The sequence below is a fragment of the Pleurodeles waltl genome, chromosome 11 (assembly GCF_031143425.1).
Source record: "Pleurodeles waltl isolate 20211129_DDA chromosome 11, aPleWal1.hap1.20221129, whole genome shotgun sequence".
NCBI classification, from domain to species: Eukaryota; Metazoa; Chordata; class Amphibia; order Caudata; family Salamandridae; genus Pleurodeles; species Pleurodeles waltl.
The window spans coordinates 244897696-244917746 of NC_090450.1; the positions used below are offsets into that span (position 1 = coordinate 244897696).

The 20051-nt window shown below is 41.8% G+C and overlaps 1 protein-coding gene across 5 annotated transcripts in view; it reads right to left on the reverse strand.

The window, feature by feature from the left end:
- DOCK10 (dedicator of cytokinesis 10) overlaps positions 1–20051 on the reverse strand; it is a 1618956-nt gene that overhangs the window by 63540 nt on the left and 1535365 nt on the right. For all 5 annotated transcript variants that reach the window (XM_069213493.1, XM_069213489.1, XM_069213490.1 and 2 more), the window contains exons 52-53: positions 19424–19634; positions 16374–16564 (exon numbers count right to left, since the gene is read on the reverse strand). In XM_069213493.1, coding sequence (XP_069069594.1) covers positions 16374–16564; positions 19424–19634 — 402 coding nt within the window. The remainder of the gene's footprint in view (positions 1–16373; positions 16565–19423; positions 19635–20051) is intronic.

Below are 20051 nucleotides of genomic sequence, written 5' to 3' on the forward strand. Positions count from 1 at the left end.
ATCATGGGTGCCAGGGCCCGACCCACAATTGTCTATCTCCCTGTGCAGGGCTGAAAGGGTTAACAGTGAAGGATAAAGGGCTGTGCCTTACGTGGTGGGGATTTAGAGGTCTCATAGACTTACTCCCCTGTCCAGAAGTTTGAAAATAAAAGATATAAGGGGGCTGAGTAGGGATACCCTTCCCACCTAGGCATGGGTGTTGACCCAGAGGGATCACACTGGGGCCAAAAAAAGGACTGTACCAAAAAAAGCAAAACAATATCACAGTCTGGGGAGAGCCTTTCCCCCATCCCAAGCCAATATAGGCTCTGGGATGCCCAACCCCAGGGCTGAAATGAGCACAAAAGGGGAGGGAGACCTTGCTGGCCTCCCCTGAGCCTTGAAATGCCCCTGGGCCCCATCCCACAAGGGTGATTTATTTAATTGAAGGAAAATAGGCCCATGGGTCTCAACCTCCCCAGTCATTATAGGCACCAGGGAGCCCACACAGGGGCTGAAACTTTAAAAAAGGGGAGGGGCCATGTGGTTCTCCTACTCAAGCCTTTATTTTACCAGGAACCATCCCCCAGGGGACAGCTCACTTACTGTGTCCTGGGAAGCCCACACCAGAGACACAGCAGTTTCCCTGCCTGCACCAGTGCTGTTGCTTCCCCATAGCGGAAGCGTTTTTGAAAATCGTGCCAAATTGAAGCAAAGGTGGGCAGGAGCTTTAAAAATCCTCCTGTCATGTGGGAGCAGACTAGAGATTTGTTTCCCTGCCCACACTAATTTGGGCAGGAAAACAGATCAAGATATTGTTCCCTCCCACAGAGAGCAACTTAAATAACTGCTCCCTCTGGACTGGAGCAATGCCAGCTCCTGCAGGATGTGGGTAGCCGGCTGGAGCTGCAGGAACTCTAGGGCTCCCACCTGTAGCCCCTAACATTAGGCAACAGAGGGAATAATGAACATCTCAATTGTAAAGGTCAAATTAAATCAGCAATGGAAGATGGAACTCAAATTAATTTATACACAAGTTTGGGGTCTGCACCAAACAATGCAAGCACACCCTTATCAAAAGATTCCCTACAGGCCACAGAATTGCTGGTGAGCAGGTCACGGTAGTTGATCACATGAATGACCCACCTAGGGTGGCGAACGCTTCCGATCTAGAAACTACTACCTTGTTAAGTAACTAGACCATGCATTGGCAGACAAATGACCAACTTGCACACAATTCCTATGACACATCTGCAGTCCCATACTTTGGGCACCCAGGACCTACAGAGCCTAGCTTAGGATACACCCTGAATGACCTGGGAACTGCACCTGTTTTTTGTGTCAAGGAGAAGGCAGAAGCCATAATACAACCTGCAACATTCAAAAAGGGGAACATGGACAGAAATGATAGAGAAAAGGAAACCCTCTCTGGGTTAGCCTCTGACATGGCTAAAGAATACATCCCCAATGCCAGAGGCCAACATACAGGTTGAGTCATCAACATAAGTGATAGCATGGCTTATCAATCGTACGGCCTAGTCACCCTGCCAAAAAATTGAGAAAATGGATCTAGTACAGAGACCAGTATTTGACAGAACCAGTCTCAGCCTTAAATACAATGGAGTTTGTTTTTTGGCACAAATCCCCAGGGTGGCTCCATGCTTAATTTAGTAATTTAAGAAGCAGCTTCAAGAACAAAATTCATACGGGCTCCAGGCTATGTAGCAGCAAGAGAAGTACGCAGGTCATCTGTCAGGAAAGTGTATAAGTCACAGCGGCATGAAGCAAAAAGTGCGGATATGGGTAGCACATATTCTAGGGCCAGACGGGTAGGCCCGGTGGATTCACATGTTGAAACTTGGCAAGAGATCCAATGAGAACCTGTAATCCTAATATTTACGCCAAGCTATAGATTACGGGGACATCATGACATTCTCAATAGATGCAATCTATTGAGAGTCCGCTACTTGGTGCAAGGGCTACACAACTTGTCATTGAGTGACCTACTAAGAGTTGGTTTTACATATGTCAGTCCTACTGGAGAGGGGGACTCAAAAATCACGTAGTGAGCAGATAAGCAGGTGGTGGAAAGCATTTCTGGCAAAAGCAAAATACTGGTTAATTTGGGATTCTGAGCCTTACCCTAAAATATTTGAATCATGGCATGCACATGTAACAAGGCACAAGGATGAAGAATTGTGCAAGATTAGGGTGCTGTTGTCAGCTGTGGGCACACCCTATAACTTCTCCAATGAGGAAGCATGCAGTCTAAAAGTTATTATACAGCCACCAAGCACAAGATTCAACCTGTAGTGCGTGGGTAACAACCAAAGTCAAGCTAATATGGTCCACATAACTCTTGTGTAACCCCGGAGAAGGTACACATTGCCCCCTTTCCCACCCCAAGTCACTCATCTCCCATAGGTACAGGACTCTGCAACCAATTACAAGGCTAGGCTAAAAGTGCATAGTTTGAATATTATCGGCTTAAAATCAAAGTTGGATGACACAGACTGGGTGAATTTCATCAAATCAAACAGTATCTGCTGCTTCCAAGAAACCTGGACCTTGGACGAGCTTAATATGGATGGATTCACTGCATTCTTGACAAGTGCCACAAAGACAATAAAGGGGAGACGGAGAGGTGGTCTTACAATCTGGATCTCCACACAACTATGTATAGACAGCTCAGAGTTCACCCAAATTAAAGAGAATTTCCAAAAACTGGTAATGATCGAGGAATGCTAAGTGTCGACTTTAAAGAATATCTGTTTTCCTCCAGGTTTGCAAATAGACTTACATAGGCAGACGGTGAACTAGAAAAACACATTGATAGTGCTAGCTTCAACACATTGTCATTGTCATCAGTGAACCTTGCACAAGCAAAACATGCTATTTTGGTATGTGGGGATTTTTACACCCAACCCAATAACACACGGGCAAAGCATCACATTCATGCTCTCTGTTAACTCTTCGCACAAGGACAGGAGCTGCAATACCATCCCTTGCACTCAATCATGATATCATACCTTTTAATGAAACCATGCCCTCCAACACGTCAGCTCACTATACCGTTCAAACGAAGCGATAAACAAGCTTGATAGATTACATCCTAATCAACTTGGAATCATGGCATTTGGTTGATGACTTTGCAATTGTGCAATGAATTGGGAGTGACCACAACCCGCTGATAGCCTGCCAAACAATCCCAATGGGGAAACATTCAGAAGTTACCCGCATCTTTGATTTACCGAAAAATGCACTGCAAGTGACAGTCTATAGAAAATCAATAGCCTGGTATAGGCACTCAAGGCCAGATTTACATTCTGTCAGATCCCTTGTCGTGGTGGAAGAAGTATCAAGGGATTAAAAGGATTATGGAAATATAAATGACCCAGAGGTCATTCACAGCTTTGAGATCCTAATCAAATTGTCATGGGGGTACAGTGGTCAGCAACAAGCCAGCAAAAGGGGAGAAAATGGCATTGGCAATCGCAACATCGAGTGGTTCGAAGACCAGTGTGGCAAGCTAAAATTTGAGCTCTCACCAGTGCTGAGTACCAGGCATGCTACCCCGGATGAGGAAAGCCCTGCTAAAATAACTAAGAGAGAAATGCAAGCACCTCATCAAACTCAAGAAAAGCCAAATTAAAGACAAGGCATAGTAGGCATTCATGGAAGCAAAAGGCCAGAAAAACACCAGGAGCTTCTGAGAGCTAGTACAGTGGGGAGCACAGGGGACCGCCAGGCAGCTGCAAATTTCATCACATCCCCCACCTCATTTAACCATTTTTCAACACTCTATAGGGAAAAGCGACGGGAAAGGAGGAATACCAGACTAATATCTATTTAGGAGTGGAGATCCAAAGCACCCCATTTCTAACAATGCCAGAAGGTGGATCAACAGGGAGAGAGAGAGAGTTCTGCGAGGGAGAGGTATGACTAGCAATCCCCAACCAGCAACTTAACTAGGCACAAGGTCCCGATGGGATCGGGGCAGAGATGTACAGATCAGCGATCAAGCAGTAGGCACCTGCGCCTACTACAGTATACAATGCAATCTGGCACCAGGAGAAAGCTCCAGCATCTTGGAAGTCTGCATTAATTGTCACTTTGCGCAAGAAAGGACCACAGTATGATCCCTTCAAAAACTGCCCTATTTCTCTGTTGGATGTAGCAGGGAAAATATATGCCAAGTTACTGCATACTCGCCTAGAAGCGAACATATGGTGATCAATAAGATAGAAGCTGGGTTCCAGAGAGAGCAAGGAATGATCGTTTAGACCATGTGCCTATTTAATATCTACTTGAAATATACTTGTGTTTAAAAATCTAAGTTATAGCTGACATTTGTAGGTTTAAAAAAAGCCTTTGACACTATTAATTGTGATCTTCTTTGGCAAACACTAAAAAAGTCAGACAAAACAAGTGGCAACTATCAAGGAGCTTTACAGTAGTAAAGTTTCATGGGTCAAGTATGGTCAAAAAGGGGAAGCCACGGAGGGCTTTTGCATAAACATCGGGGTCAGACATGGGTGTGTGTTGGCCCCAGCATTATTTAACATCTTTATCAACAATGTCACTGATTTCCTGGGAGTATTAAATCTCGATGTCACAGTAAGTAGGGGAAACAAAATTGCAATTTTACTCTTTGGGGATGATGTGTTCCTTCTGTCCCATACTGAGCTGGCCATGCATAAACAACAGACTTACTGCACAAAGAAGGACCTGAAGATCAACATAGCAAAAACAAAGTATATGATCATCAAAGGAGGTGCCAAAGTAAGGAGCTATTTTAAAATCAGTGGAATACCTTTGGATTGTGTTGACCACTACAACTGTTTAGGGGTGAGATTCAACATCAAGTTGCCTGAGTCCCCGCAACTGATAAAGAGTGAGGTGCCACTGAGCCAATATGCAGGTGGGGTGGTTGGCTTTGCCCTAAGCCAGGGGAACAACTTGAAGCCTACAGAGCCCAGGCTCTTGCCACAGGCTTGTATGGAGCAGAGGGATGGCGGTACAAAAATGCAAAAAAGCTAACCAAAGCAGAGAGTTGCTTTCTGTGTCGCCTCCTCACACTTGGTCCCAGAACCCCAATGGATCCCCTATGGCACAAGCTGGGTATTAGATTTACTGAGCTGCGGGCAGCACTTTGCCAAATTGTATACTGGATTAAGTTTTGGACCAAACCTGAACTGGAAACCTATTGTAATATTGTGCAATAGATCTGGTCTCTAGCTAAACAAGCCAAACTTTCCTGGTATAGTTATGTAGGATGTTCTGAATATTTGGCTGCACCAGATAAAGTGACGCAAGGAACTGGACAACTGGTGAGGGAAAGGTTCTGGCACCATATGCTCACTAACCAGCTAGGTCGAAAAGCAGAGAAGCTTTGTCTACTCAAGCCTCTTCCCTATTTTGAATCATACATGGGCAAAATAACCCCCCATTTAAGAGGTCACTGTATGTTAACTTTAGGCTAGGCACTTTGCCATTAAAACAATATACTACTGCATGGCATAAAGGAGGGTCTTGCTCACTTAATTGTGGATTTGACCTGGGGGGGGGGATAGTCAGTAATGCACTTTGGGGCATATTTACAAGAAAATGGTGCATTAGCTCTGATGCACCACTTTTCTTAGATCACTTTGTGCCCTTCTAACATCACCATGTAAGCTCTGTATTTACTATACAATGCACCATGGCGTATGTTTGCAAAATAGAATGATAATTTATGATGCTATTGTGGCGCTTTTCGGGATTAGCGCCATAAATTGCTAGAAGAGGGAGAAGAGGGAGGCCCATAGGTTACTTTGGAAGCATCCGTTTGACGCCTGCCCTGAGCAGGCATTAAAAATTACACCAAAAAAAATCGGGACTCCCTACGTGGGAACACCCCACGCATAAATTATACCTGATGCAGGTATAATGTAGCGCAAGGCGTTACAAAGTGGTGCAATGCATGCATTGCGCCACTTTGTAAATATGGTGCATGGGGGGGCCTTCTGAATGCCTCCCTAGCGTTAAAAAAAAATGCCGCTAGAGTGGCGCACAGAGGTGCGAGGGGCTTGTAAATATGCACATTTACATTGCTCTTCACGTTTTCGGCAGGAGTCAGAAGATAATACCTTGGCCCGCTCTTTATAGCCCATGCGATAAGAAGGTGCAAGGATGCCTTGGCACTGTGTATGCGTACCGATTCAGAGCATGTTATTACCCAAGTACCCACATCGATTTATATAGGCAGGGTAACTAGTAGGGCTCTAGAGGAGCTCTAAAACATACACTAACCTTCTAATGCAAAATGTGCTGTTTGGGACCAGGGGTAGCATAGGGCCACTTCATATCTCATGATGACTCACTGATCCAGTGGATGTTTGAGGATGATGTACCAGTTAATGTAACTTATAGAGTAAAATGATTGTACAAAGCCCCTTAAACTTGAATGAGTTTTTATACGCTTTATAGTGCTGTTCTGGGTAAACAGGCGTGGAACCAACGAAGATAGGTTTGGAACAAGGAATGTGTAATTGAAGCTCTTTCCAGTCCCATGTTTACATGTACATCAAGGTGGGATTCTAGACGCTGCAGTATTTCACGTTGAAGCTTTTGCACAGAGGGTTGCCTAAGGCCTTCATATTAGCACTGTTGCCCATAAATGATAGGGCCACTATGTGAAGCATTTTAAAGTTGCATGATTTTTTTCCTTTTAATTTATGTATGTTTTTTAGCTGGATATGATTTGGGCTAGTGCAATAAAGTGATTATACTCACTGTATCATGTGTACAGGAGAGAAACTATGGCAGGCATTGAACCTCTTATTTTGCCAAGTGCTAGACGCTTGCCAGAACGTTACAATAAGTTAGGTGTCATGTAGTCAATGCACTGAAATTTATCCATGCACTTCTGCACTCACACATTCCCACATTAGTGGGTTTTTCTGAATTCTGCATGCTGAATAAAATGTATGGTTTGCTTGATTTTAACCAGGGTAGTTGAATTTGTATGTATTTGTATGTTTTTACATGCTGGAACTGTTTTAAATTGCAAAATACTGTGTAATATTCATATTGTGTGGCTAAGATTTGTTAGACTGACACAATGAATAAACTTGGCTTGATTATAAGTAAAGGAGCACTGCTGGAAATAGGGTCTCTAGTTAACAGTCAGTTTGCACTCTGTCCAAAACAGAGACCCTCACTCTAGTCAGGGTAAGGGAGATACACACCTAGGATGACCCCTGCTCACCCCCTTGTTAGCTTGGCACAAACAGTCAGGCTTATCCCAGAGGCAATGTGTGAAATATTTGGACCAACATACACAGTAATATAGTGACAACACTACGAAATGGACCTCACACCTGTTTAGAAAAACATCCAATATTTACCTAAATCAAATAAGACCAAACAACAAAAATCCAACATACACAAGTAAAGTTATAAATTTTTAAAACTAAAAACTCTTACTCCATAGAAAACAATGGAAACGTTGTTGTTCCACAAAGTACCTGGGTTGCATCAAAAATAAAGTCGCATGAGCGAGCGTACATCGGAAAAGTCCTTACTCGCATGTGAGGCAGTGCGTCGTTTCTTCTCTGGTCGGGTAGGCGATGTGTCGTTTTTCTCTCCCGCAAGAGAGCGTGCAGGCATCGGAAAAGTCAGCAGTGCGTTGATTCCTTACTCACAAGTGAGGCAGTGCATTGTTTCTTCTCCAGTCGGGTAGGTGATGCTTTGTTTTTCTCTCCCACAAGAGAGTGATGCATTGGTTTCTGGACAGGCACCTCGTGTACGGACAAGTTGACATCGAATTTGATGCCCAGCGATGATGCATGCGAAATCTGGCCGCATGAGGATGAGAATCAGCACTGCATGGGGTTTGCAGCAGCCGCAAGCAGGTGTTGCATTGTTTCTCCAGCTTCTGTGCAGGTAATGCGTCAATTTCCCAGCTGCAATGCAGGTAGTGCATCGGTTTTTCAGCCTCGATGCAGGTGGTGCATCGTTTTTACAGCTGTGTTAGAGGTGAGGTGTCGATATTTGCCCCGCACTGCTCCTGTGTGTGGATTTCCACCTTGGTTCCACCAGCTTTATCTTTCAAGGGCCCAGGGACTGGATAGGGCACCACCTGGCAGGGTAGGCATCTCAGCAAGAGAGTCGAAGTGCTGGTAGAGGAAATCTTTGATGGCCATGAGACTTCAAAAAAGGATGCAAGCTCAGTTCAAGACCTTGGAGACACTTCACAAGCAGGAATATACCACAAAGTCCAGTCTTTGCCCTCTTTCGGGCAGAAGCAGCAACTGCAAGCCAACCGAGCACAGCACAGTCACAAGCAAAGGGGCAGTACTCCTTCTCCAGTTCTTCTCCTAGGCAGAGGTTCCTCTTAAATCCAGAAGTAATCTACAAATCTGGGTTTTTGGGTTGCTACTTATACCCCTTTCTGCTTTTTAAGTTGGCAAACTTCAAAGGAAAGTCTCTGTTGTTCACAAAATCCTGAGTTGCCCAGCCCTGGCTCCAGACACACACCATGAGGTTCGAGACTGCATTGTGTCAGAGCAGGCACAGCCCATTCCGGTGTAAGTGTCAGCTGCTTCCTCCTCTCTAGCCCAGATGACCCATCAGGGTATTTAGGCTACACCCCAGCTCCCCTTGTGTCACTGTCTAGAGGGAATTCACAACAGCCCAATTCTCGGTCTAGCCCATACATGCAATATACAAGCAGGCAGAGGCACAGAATGGTTTCAGCAAGAAAATGCCCACTTTCTAAAAGTGGCATTTTCAAACTGATAATCTAAAAAACAACTTTACTGAAAGATGTATTTTTAAATTGTGAGTTCAGACACCCCAAACTTCATATCTCTATCTGCGCTATCTGCTCCCCATTGAAAACTGCACTTACAATATATTGAAAGGCAGTCCCCATGTTAACCTATGAGAGAGCAGGCCTTGTAACAGTGAAAAACGAATTTGGCAGTATTTCACTACCAAGATATGTAAAACACATCACTACATGTCCTACCTTTAACAAACAGTGCACCCTGCCCATGGGGCTACCCAGGGCCTACCTTATGGGTGCCTAACATGTACAAAAAGGGAAGGTTTGGGCCAGGTCGAATTGGCAGTTTTAAACTGCACACACAGACACTGCATTGGCAGGTCTGGGCCATGCTTGAAGGGCTACTAATGTAAGTGGCACAACCAGTGTTGCAGGCCCACTAATAGCATTTGATTAAAAGGCCCTGGGCAACTCTAGTGTACTTTACTAGGGACTTACTAATAAATCAAATATGCCAATCATGTCAAAGCCTATTCCACTTACAATTTTCACAGAGAGCACTTGCACTTTAGCAGCACAGGTCAGTAGTGGTGAAGTGCCCAGAGTCCTAAAACGAACAAAAACTGGTCCAAAAAAAATAGAAGGAAGGAGGAAAAAATTTGGGGATGACCATGCAAAAAGGGCCCGGTCCAACAAGCATGATATTGTGGTACACAATATTTTTGACATTATGTTTTCGTCAATTATAGTTTTTACCACGGTATTGTGTCAGTGCCCCTGTGTTTCGGCACTGATTTTATTCTTGCTTGATGATATTGAGTTACATGGATACTTAAGGCCTCATTTACAAGGTCCATGGTGCAGGGCAATGCAGAAATTGCCTTGCTCTGCCAGCCTACACCATCAGGCAAGGGCAGACATATGCTGTATCTAGAGGATACAGCACATTTTTGTCCTCTCCTCCTGCGCTGGCACACAAATTGCTGCCATGTGCAAACGCAGGCACCCTTGAACCATTTGCAAGGGTGCCTGCGTTGTGGAAATGATTGTTTTTGTGCGGGAAGGGACACCTTTCTGAACAAATACAATCTGAAGAGGTGTTTTCCTCTTTCTGTGTGTGCGGCAGAATGCAGCAGACATAGAAAGAGGAAAAAACAGGGAAAAATAAAGATATTACTTCCCATTGTTTCACTCTTATGCCACCCTAACGTGTTGTAGAAATCTGACGCATTCCCAGACTTGTAAATCTGAGAATGCGTTAGATTCCTTGGGGTTCCATGGGTGTTGTGTGGGAACACCCCGAGCAACACCCATGGAACGCACATTTCACACAGTGTTATATGTGAAAGGGGCCCATATTTAAAAGGCCATGAAAATCCACGCATGGCCTTGTAAACGAGGCTCTTGGTGTCTCATGGAAGAAACTTCACAAAAGTCAAGAATCGCCCAGTAGTGGCCTTATTATACACTGATTATGCTGTTTTGATCTCTCGGACCCCTTCAGGACTCAAAAGAACTAACTGATAATTTTGTAGAGTTTATGGGCAGCTTAGACTTAGAGAACAACCTCCCCCAAACTCATTATATGGCAGTAGGGGGTGGGCCATTCAAAATAAGACTCATTTTTGTAAGAGGAGACGTTTAGAATTGCTCTACATCTTCTCATATTTGGATATTACATTTGATTCCCAGTACAATTGTGGGCCCTGTATTCGAGGTAGGTTTAGTAGGTTCTCACAAGCAATGGGGACCCTTTTCAATTTTGCAAAAATAATTGGTTCTAAGCCCATCCCAGCAACGATTGAGACTTACAAGAGAAAGTGTATTTCATTCCTGACTTACAGGCCTGTATTTGGGCTTATCACCCAACTGAATGTGAAGAGCATAGATTCTGTAGGAGACTTTTGAGGCTAATGCCTAGCAGACCGCATTTTATTATGCATGAAGAAGTGGTTCAAAAGTATGCCACGGATTTCATCAAATTGGCACCCCTACTGCGATGTTATCTGTATGGACAAACGAGAAAGCCAGCTTCAGCACAGAGATTATAGAGGGTTTTAGAACTGCGAGCTTGGCCATAAAATCCCATGGTTTAACCTTATTAGGCAGTTGACTACTGATCTTGGTAGAGCAAACTTGTTCTTAGAGTCCACCAACTTTAGCAAGATCAATAAGAAATGGTAAAGAAATCCTATTGGAAAAGGGTGGCAATGGGAAGAGAAAATGTCGAAATGCAAAAGTCCTCTGTACGAGCCTATGTTATTATCCACAACTCCCCCGCCTACGACCTTTACCTACACTGCAGGGACGTTATGCAGGCACCTGGGGTGCATCGTGGCCCCAACTCCTCAAGTGGGCCCACTATTCAGCCGAAGACCAATAAGCATCTCTAAGAATTAGGCGGCTCAGGGCCGCTGATCGCATTCTGTAAGGGGGCCTCATAAATTTGTCTTACACCACTGCTAGACTGGGTAAATAATGTCTGGAAGAGAAATCTTCTGACAAAATTTAGTTTTGATGGTATTAGGTCACTGCTATCATTTCCTTTGGAATATGATCCTTGTAAAATTGCGACCCAAATATTTTTACATTTCGTTTTTTCTGTGGATTTTTATAAACTATTCACATTACATTGTCGGGCACTAGCGTTAAAACTGAACGGATTTTTTAAGTGTATATCGGCCATTTATTTGCTGCAGAAACTCCCATTGAACTTTAATGATGCTGTCTGATGATTTTTAAAGTCTGCCTTTCGATATCAGAAATCAATGTTTCAAATTCCTGTGAAGGAAGTTTATTGTTTTTAAATGACTGTTTCTTTTATCAATGCATGAACTTATTTAGTGCACTTTTAAGGTTAATTATCTTTAGCCGAAAAAGAGACTGAATCTGAATCCACTTTTTTATTTATAAGAGTCTCTCTCTTCAAAGCATCACGCAATTCTGGACAATTACTCCGTCCTGGTATTTATTTATACTAACAGCTATCAATCTTGGCACATTTTAAAACGTTTCTTTTTGTTCATCATTCACATCAGTTCCTGCCTGACACGTTCCTTTGTTCAGGATAAGCGTGATGACTGATGATGAAATTGCTGTTCTGTTTGTCTGCCAAAAAGGAAATCTCTAAATTGTATTTTATAATTTCATAAACATGTGATTACAACGGGGTTTATCACCCCTGAATTATCTTTAGGTCTTCCCTCCGAGGCCTCAGTTATAAATAGAAAAGACTCATCAGAGCAGCTTGGTAATTCAACAGTGATATAAATAAAAAAAATCGTTATATCTTTAAAAGAGCACAAAATAACAGGAGCTTTATTCGACGAAACCATTTATAATGCAAAAAACGAATATTCTTTTGGAGTTACAGGCAGGCTGAATAAGCCCTGCTACCCATGCCATAGTTGAAAGTGAGGCTGTAATTTGCTAGAATTGGCATTTACGATGGCAGAGGAAACATCATCTTGGTGTGTGACACCCAGCCTTACAGCATACAACTGACAAAATTGCTCAATCTATCAAAAAACATGTTGCTTAAAGAAAAATACCACAAGTGGTGGGTAGCAACAGACAGGGCTTCATTTTAAGATATCACCGTCATTTCAGAGTGAAAGGGGATGCTGTCTGCATGGAAAGCGACCAAACGACTGCAGTTAGGCAGTTCAGTCACATACACAAACAGTTCATCAGGCTGTTCCCAAGGCATGAGCGGCTATTGTTTTCCCATCAAGTGGTCCATTTCCAAGTTTTACTGAATGCTGCGATGACCTTGAACATAATGCACAATGCATAGAGGACGAAGTATTCTGGAAACAATATGCTTTATTTTACGTTTTTTATTTTGTGTTTCAAACGTTAGCGATATTGTATTCAAACAATTCTGGCGTCTTATTTTTATTTTGATTTAAACTTACCCTTTGTTGCTTGTCAAGGTAAACTATATTAACCATGCATACTAAATATTGGCAAGTTTAAATGTGTGAAACAATAAAGCAACATTGGTCCTGATGCAGACCTGCCAACTCACCCAGTGCCAATGTGTGTCACATGATTTTGTCTCACACGTCACTCGACGAGGAACCAAAATCATGTGGCAGCAGGAAAAATGAGCTGAAAACCAGCCAATTTCCAGCTCGTTTTCATAGGCAATCAGCAGCCAATTTCCTTTAAAAGGTGTGTGAAAATACACCAGAACTTCGGCGATTTCCTCAATGGCCCTTTGTTTTTTGAGCAGGGGTGGGGGGCTTGGTGAGGGGCAGATCGCCATATTGCCCCCCCCGGCCCATTGTTATTAGAAAAGCCACTACCGGTGTTTTGTGAGTAGACATCAGAAATTGAGAAAGTACCACGAGATATGAGAAGGCCAGAAATGATAATTATAATGAGGTAAAACAAGTGCACATGGATATTACCTTTTGACAGCATCTAAATTACCAAGAATATGGTGTATTAGTCGGAAGCACATGACAGAAGGCATCATATTACCTGAAAGCAGACCTGGTTTGTGAAAATAACTTTTTTTCATTCGGAAAGGAACCGTGGGTATGTCAGGCCAAGAAGAAGCACAACATGGCCTTGACTTCAATGAATCATCTGATAGTATTTCAAATGTTGACATCATGAGATTTAATGAGAGTAAGCCATCAGAGATCTCCTTATTGTTGTGTGGGCAATTGCTGGTTAGGCAGTAGCACTTAGTGGGCAGTAGTACAGTAGCAGCTACAGACTGGGAAAAGGAAAGTCATTGAGTTTCTCGGGAGTCACTTTATTTGCTTGTATTATTCAGAATATTTATAAATTACCTACATAGTACACTTCAAGGAAGATCTGAAAGAAATCCTGATGACATGGACTTAAAATACCCAACATCTAGAAACTTCATATAAAACTGCTTTAAGATTATATGAAGTAGAGGTGAAACAAGTGGACTGTAATATATCTGCTGTGGGTCGGGAATCAAAGCTAGAATATCGGCACATCACAATATTATGACCAGAATGCTAAGGGGCAAAATATTGAAATGTAAGTTTGAATAGATTTTCTATTCCTAATTACAAATATACATACCTTGGTGATATTTATATCGCCAAGGTATGTAGACATGGAGTTGAGAATAGTAAATCCATACTTCCCTCTATGCACTTACCTCATTGATATTTTGTTCCATGATATTCTGGTGATGCTCTTGTGACCCTTCAACATTCTGGATTCGAAATTTCCCTACTACAATCATGTGTTTCAATTAAATACAAAGAGATCAGATGAGTATGTGTCACTAAGACAACTTGGTTTCAGCCCTTCCTACAGCAAAAAAATATATTTTGCGAGTGACAGCTTTTTTTCAATTCAGTTGAAATACTTGTATTTAAATTACCAAATGGCAATGGCCTGTGAGACAATAGTTGAAAAATTTAAACATGAAGCCAGATTCACAAGGAAAATCATATGTTCCTGATTTGTGGTCTACGCCTACTCTTTCTAAAGATTTATGATTGATCTTCTTACACACAAAATGTTCAGTTTTGAACTTTATCCCCTGAAATCTACAGTATTTACCTACATTTATGGTATTTTAGAATTCTTCTTCTGTAGATTTTCTGCATTGCATAAGGCGCAGTGGAGATTTGGCGGCTACTTTTAAAGTCACAATGTTGATCTATATGTGACTATGTTGACATTATATTGTATGAGTTGATAACAAGCTAATTGTAAAGTGGCACACTTGAACGTCTGTATTGAGGTGCATTCACTGCAGGCTAGGATTTACATGTGTGTGGTATAACGATATAGACTGAATTACAATAACTGGTTTTGATTTCATGTTTCCCCATGATGTTAGAGACTAGTTACTATTAAAACAATAATGATTTTCATCATATATGTGCATTAAATGTTGTAGGCTAATTTTGAAAATTATAGTTCCCCTACCTATTTACAGACATGTATTAACAAGTTATTTCTACTTTGCAATTTACTATAATAGGGAGTCAGGCAATATTTGTTAATGACAATATTTATAAATGAAACGTTTACATGTGTTTGCTTAGCATGAATAAAGCGTGCCATTTTAATTCTGCTTTAAGTTTAGTCGTGTTAAGGGCTGCTATTTCGCAGCATCACAGAATGTGAGAAAGTTGCCTTCTTTTTGCTAACGTAATTTCTTTCTGGATGGAGTTCATAAGAAGTATTGGTTTGGAAATAGATGAGGAGTTGCTCTAGTAATAGAGAGCCGGAGAAATTGACCTTGACGTTGGTAAATGGAGAAGCAAACTATGCGAATACTAGCTGTATTAAGGATGTTGCAAAGCTGTACAGGGCACCAAGGACAGATACCTTCTCAGGACGGTCTTGGGAACTTCTAGCCATGTTTCAGTGCCTGTTGTAATATTTGTAGGGATTGGACAATTAAATCTTCCGATCTATATGGCGCTACCAATGAACAAATTATCATTCACTCTAGACTTAAATTTACCATTTTCAGTTAGCTGGAGTAGGAGAGATCCTTGGACTTTGAGAGGTACAGACCTCTTTTCCCTTGCCCCGCACTTTCACAAATGTTTGCAGAGAGGACTTAGGACCCCATTACGACTGTGGCAGTCCAAGGACCCCAACACTCACATTGACAGTCAGACCGCTGCACTCTGGGCGGTCCGACCGCCCAATTACAAATCTGGCAGGCAGACTCAGTGCAGAGGGACCCCCTGCCCACCACTATTAGAATGCACACTGCCTACTTTGCAGACAAGTGTGCATTCCGAGGGTGCTCGTCAGCCCCCTCTGTGCTACAAGTTAGCACTCAACTCCTTTAAGGGAGCTGAGTGCTACCTCGTAGCACTGTTCCCACCAAACTGACCGATGTGAACTTTCTATTACAATGTTCCTGCCAATCTGACAGGCTCTTCTGCTTCTTTCATACTTTTCTGCATTTCTTTCTCTTTTCAACTGGGGCAATGGCTGATGATGATAGATAAGACTCAGTTCCCAAAAATAAAAACTTAAGCCCTGCATGGAATCTATTTTGGGTACACCTGATTTGGATTTCAATAGGCAGTGAACAGACACAACATCATACAGTGTCCCTATAACTCACTCCCATTCACCCAGGAAACCCAAAATCCCTGGAAAAGGGACATGCTATTTCAACACTTCACAAAGGCAAATGTGTATAATGAGTCATTACAAATCATGGAGCACCAAATGAAGATGTACTCAACAGTAGTTTCACTTATGTTGTTGTTATAGCCCTTGAGACACAGCATAAAGGCTCATTGACATTCGTCGGAAAAGTGTCTCAAACACCGTATGACTCTTGATCTTTATTATTAACAATATTAAAAAAGGTACACTGAAGCATATTAATGTGGCACAAAGCAATAAGTATGTATTCTAAGTATGTGGATTATTTTCAAAATACCCATAATATTATCTGGATTAGCCTGTTCCCCATAGCTTCCAGATAATACAAGAGGCATGACTGACATTAATGCAAGTGACTCATTGCAATCACTTAACATGTACAGCCTCATGAAGAACCTGAAATAAAACCATGCATTTCATAATAGGAAAGGTTAATATAAAGTGATCAGTATACCAGAAAGACAGTACTACTGACAAGTCTTACCTTAACACTGACACTTCCTTGAAGCTTGAGCTGTAACCGGATCATATCGACTTCCTCCATTGTGCAAAGCTGATTAAGCTCTAGTACCTTTTTTGACATCTCATCAATGGCCACTTCAATAGGGTTTAGTTCTGTGCTTGACTGGCTTACTACTTGAATTCTCTTTTTCACATAAGGGAAAGCATGACTCGCTATATAAGAAAGAGATGAAAAACATTGAAAACAAATAACCGTTAAAGTTTTCAGCGGTTATAAGTAATATTTATTATATAATAAAATAATTTCCCTCAAAAAACTGTCAAAGCAATGTTATGGTTTTGACAAAAAAAAACAAAAAAACACTAACCTTGTTCTAGATATCAGCTATATCTCCTGTAGTTTAATGTTTGTGACCTCACACATTATCTTAATGAAGACACCACCAATGGTTTCTTTGATAAAAATAAATGAAGCTGTCAAGATGGTTGTGCAGTAAGTATATAGAGGCTCCAAAAAGCTAAGCAAAATATACAAATTATAGCCAAGTGACAAGAACAATTATCTGTGGGAGAAGAGGGCATCATTGAAGGCCTTGCCCAGTGGCCTCTTGTGAGAGGGGCCTTATTTGCAGGGCTTTGCTCAAGCTCATTAATTGAACTCAGGGATCACTTGACATAATTAAAAGGAATATCTGGTGGGTTGGAAACAGTGGTGCTGAATTCAGCACCTCGGGGTAGAACACATTAGGCAAGCCACAGCCCTGTCCAATGCCCTCTAAGAGTAGGATCATTAAGAGTAGAGCTTAGGCATAATTTTTGCCGATCATTCAAGGGAGGCAAAGGTATTTAGCAAGTTTAAAAGGTTACAATGTCTGTTTTTAATCCATTAGGAAGGTTTGTTCTCAGCTACAGCAAACTGTGTGAAAGCAAACAATTTTACTGCTGAAATTTGCTCTGTCTGTAACAGCTTTTGTTATAAAGAGAAATAACTAGAGACAGAGGGTTTGGGTCAGCCTTCTTCACCCATTTGTTTGTTTGTGTCTGACCTCTACAGCTGTTGCTTGAAGAAAGTGTCATTTACATTTTGGAACAGCCCATAGAAGCATCTCCTCTTCAATGTCTAACAGCCATTTCATTAGTGCATTCGATATGTGAGTCTATGGAGTGCTTTCACTGCAGTACATGCACTGTGTAAAGACAGCATTGCAATGAAAGGACATTGTTGTCAAGTAGGTATCCGCATAGCAATGCATGAGAGAAATGCTGCACACTTACCCCAACCCCCACTACATCATAGCAAAGACTGGCAGGTGGCACAATTGTTTCCGATCCTCCTGGCTGTTACCTTTGCAAGAGACACGTTGGGATGGGTGACTTGAAGGCAGACAGCAACAAGGTACCTCATCTCTCACACTGAAGCTGGAAGGTATGTTCTTCGGCAATGAGTGGAGTGATCATATATGTTCCATACTTAAAGTGCTCCCACTCCAAGATGGATGTTTTACAAAGATGGTTGCTATGGAGATGTTTTCCTGTCCCAGTCACCCAGTTTCTGGCTGTGGTTTGAGAACAGCATCAGTCAGTGGTATAACAAGACGTGAGGGCCCCCCCCCTTCAAGATTTGCTGAAGGGACCACACACACACATCAGTAGGGGCTAAGATGACCCACTTCTCTATGGGTGAGCCTAGGAGCCCCCACAACATGGTGGCTGCGGGGCCTCTGTTACGTACTTGGCATCAGCAGAGAATGACTTTAGGTACATCCAAGACTGCTGCTGGTCTGTGAGGTTCCAGTGATATTACAGCAATGCTGTGTCCGAGCACCTACAATGCAGCTTACTTTTGGCTGTGCGCCCCTGAAAGTTGTTTTCAGCACTGATGATCCCTTGGGGTTGTTCTCAGCAGTGGTATCAACTAGAGAGGCTGAGAACACCTTGAGGTATGTGCAAGGACTGGACAGTTTATAGTGAGTCAATAACGCTCCAGGACAACTGATACTTCTGCCATTTGCACAGCCACTCAATGCCCACCAAATACTAAAATGTAGGCTGCTACTTTAAAGATGAACAAAAGTGTTCATTCCTTGGTTTTCCCAAAGTAGACCTCTGGATTCTTTACAGGTTTGGGAAGATCGATGTTAGGTATCATCAGACAATTTCCACAGTTTTAAATACAGGCAGCATCTTAGGGTGATAGTGGGGGAGTTCACCAGAATCATATGATTCTCTTGAAACTCTTCAATCAGGCTCATTCAGACTAGCTCTGGATTTCTATTGTGTGATAGTGATGATATTAGTAAAACTTTCCGTTTCAATGTTGTCATCAATCCAGTAATCCAGTGTTTAAAGCATAGAAATTGAGTTTGTGGCTTTGGTGTGCCTCAGTTCTTATTTGCTAAATCATTACTAAGTGTTGTCATTCCCCTATTGAGAAATTAAATCTCTCTCTTTAACTCACTTTAATCAACATTTATGTTGCACCTTTAGTTTATCTTGTTAAGAAATTTAATCTACTAATATATTCTTATATATATTAACCTCAACTACTAGCAAGACAGAGTATCATAAATGTAATTAGTGTCAATACTCTCCATTCCTTCTTAATGTAGGGGCTGAATGAAAGCCCATGAACATTCTAAAACTGAACTCATATAGAACTGGGGTTTTGTTTTTTCATGGCGCTCATCCACGTTGACCACAGCTTAATATGATATGAAATTTGGGGGCAGTACCCGTAGCTGCAGGGGTCAGATTTCTATCTCTCAGAGGAAGGACTCAGTTCAATGCACCAACAACAAATTAGAAAGCCAAATGGACTACAGCCATGACACAAACCCACTGTGCAAACTAACAATTCTAACATTAAAGCAACATAAAGAGATACACATAGAATGTAATACATACTTTTCCAGTTATGAACAGAAAACAAACACATGAATCCTAGACATTAACTTTCGCTAATCAGTAGCCGGCCGTCTATTTCTACCATCAACAACCTTCTCACAATACTTCAAATGAATTACTGCATCTTTTGACCATATACTGTGTGAACTGTGAAAATCAACAACATACTTGTCAGTATTGTTCGCCTCTTGCATTGCTCTTCCACACCTCCATGTTTCTTTCCTGATAAAGTGAAGGGGGTTTCAAAGACAAATCGGCTGATGTTATGGTGCTTTTCAAAGTCCGTTTTTCTGTCTTCCAGTTCTGACTCTTCAAAGTGTGGGGTCACGTAAGTAACCTGGATATAGGCATACTTTGGGTCCAACTCCTTTGGGTTTACCTGAATTGAAAAAATTATATATATATTTATACAAAGCTAAATATACATCAGTTTTCTATCAAACTGTTACTAATAGACCTCTGCACCTGTACTTCTCAGCATACTTCTCCTTTGCCTTGTAGGTATTAGAGTCTACATGAAAATCAGAAATGCTTGATTTATTATGAAGATTCAGATGTAACAAACTTGAACCAGCTAACATTTTCCTGCTAGGACTGGGGAGGAAGTGTAATCCATACATTTTATGTCTATACCTTTATTACATAGTCTGTTAGCAAAATTAAGCTCATATAGCTTCTACACTTCAAATGTGGTTTTGTGACTTGTCACAGTATTCTTCCGTCCTGTATTTCACCAAGCATACCAACTCATCAGATACTTTATGAAAGGTACATAATATATTTGATCCATAACTTG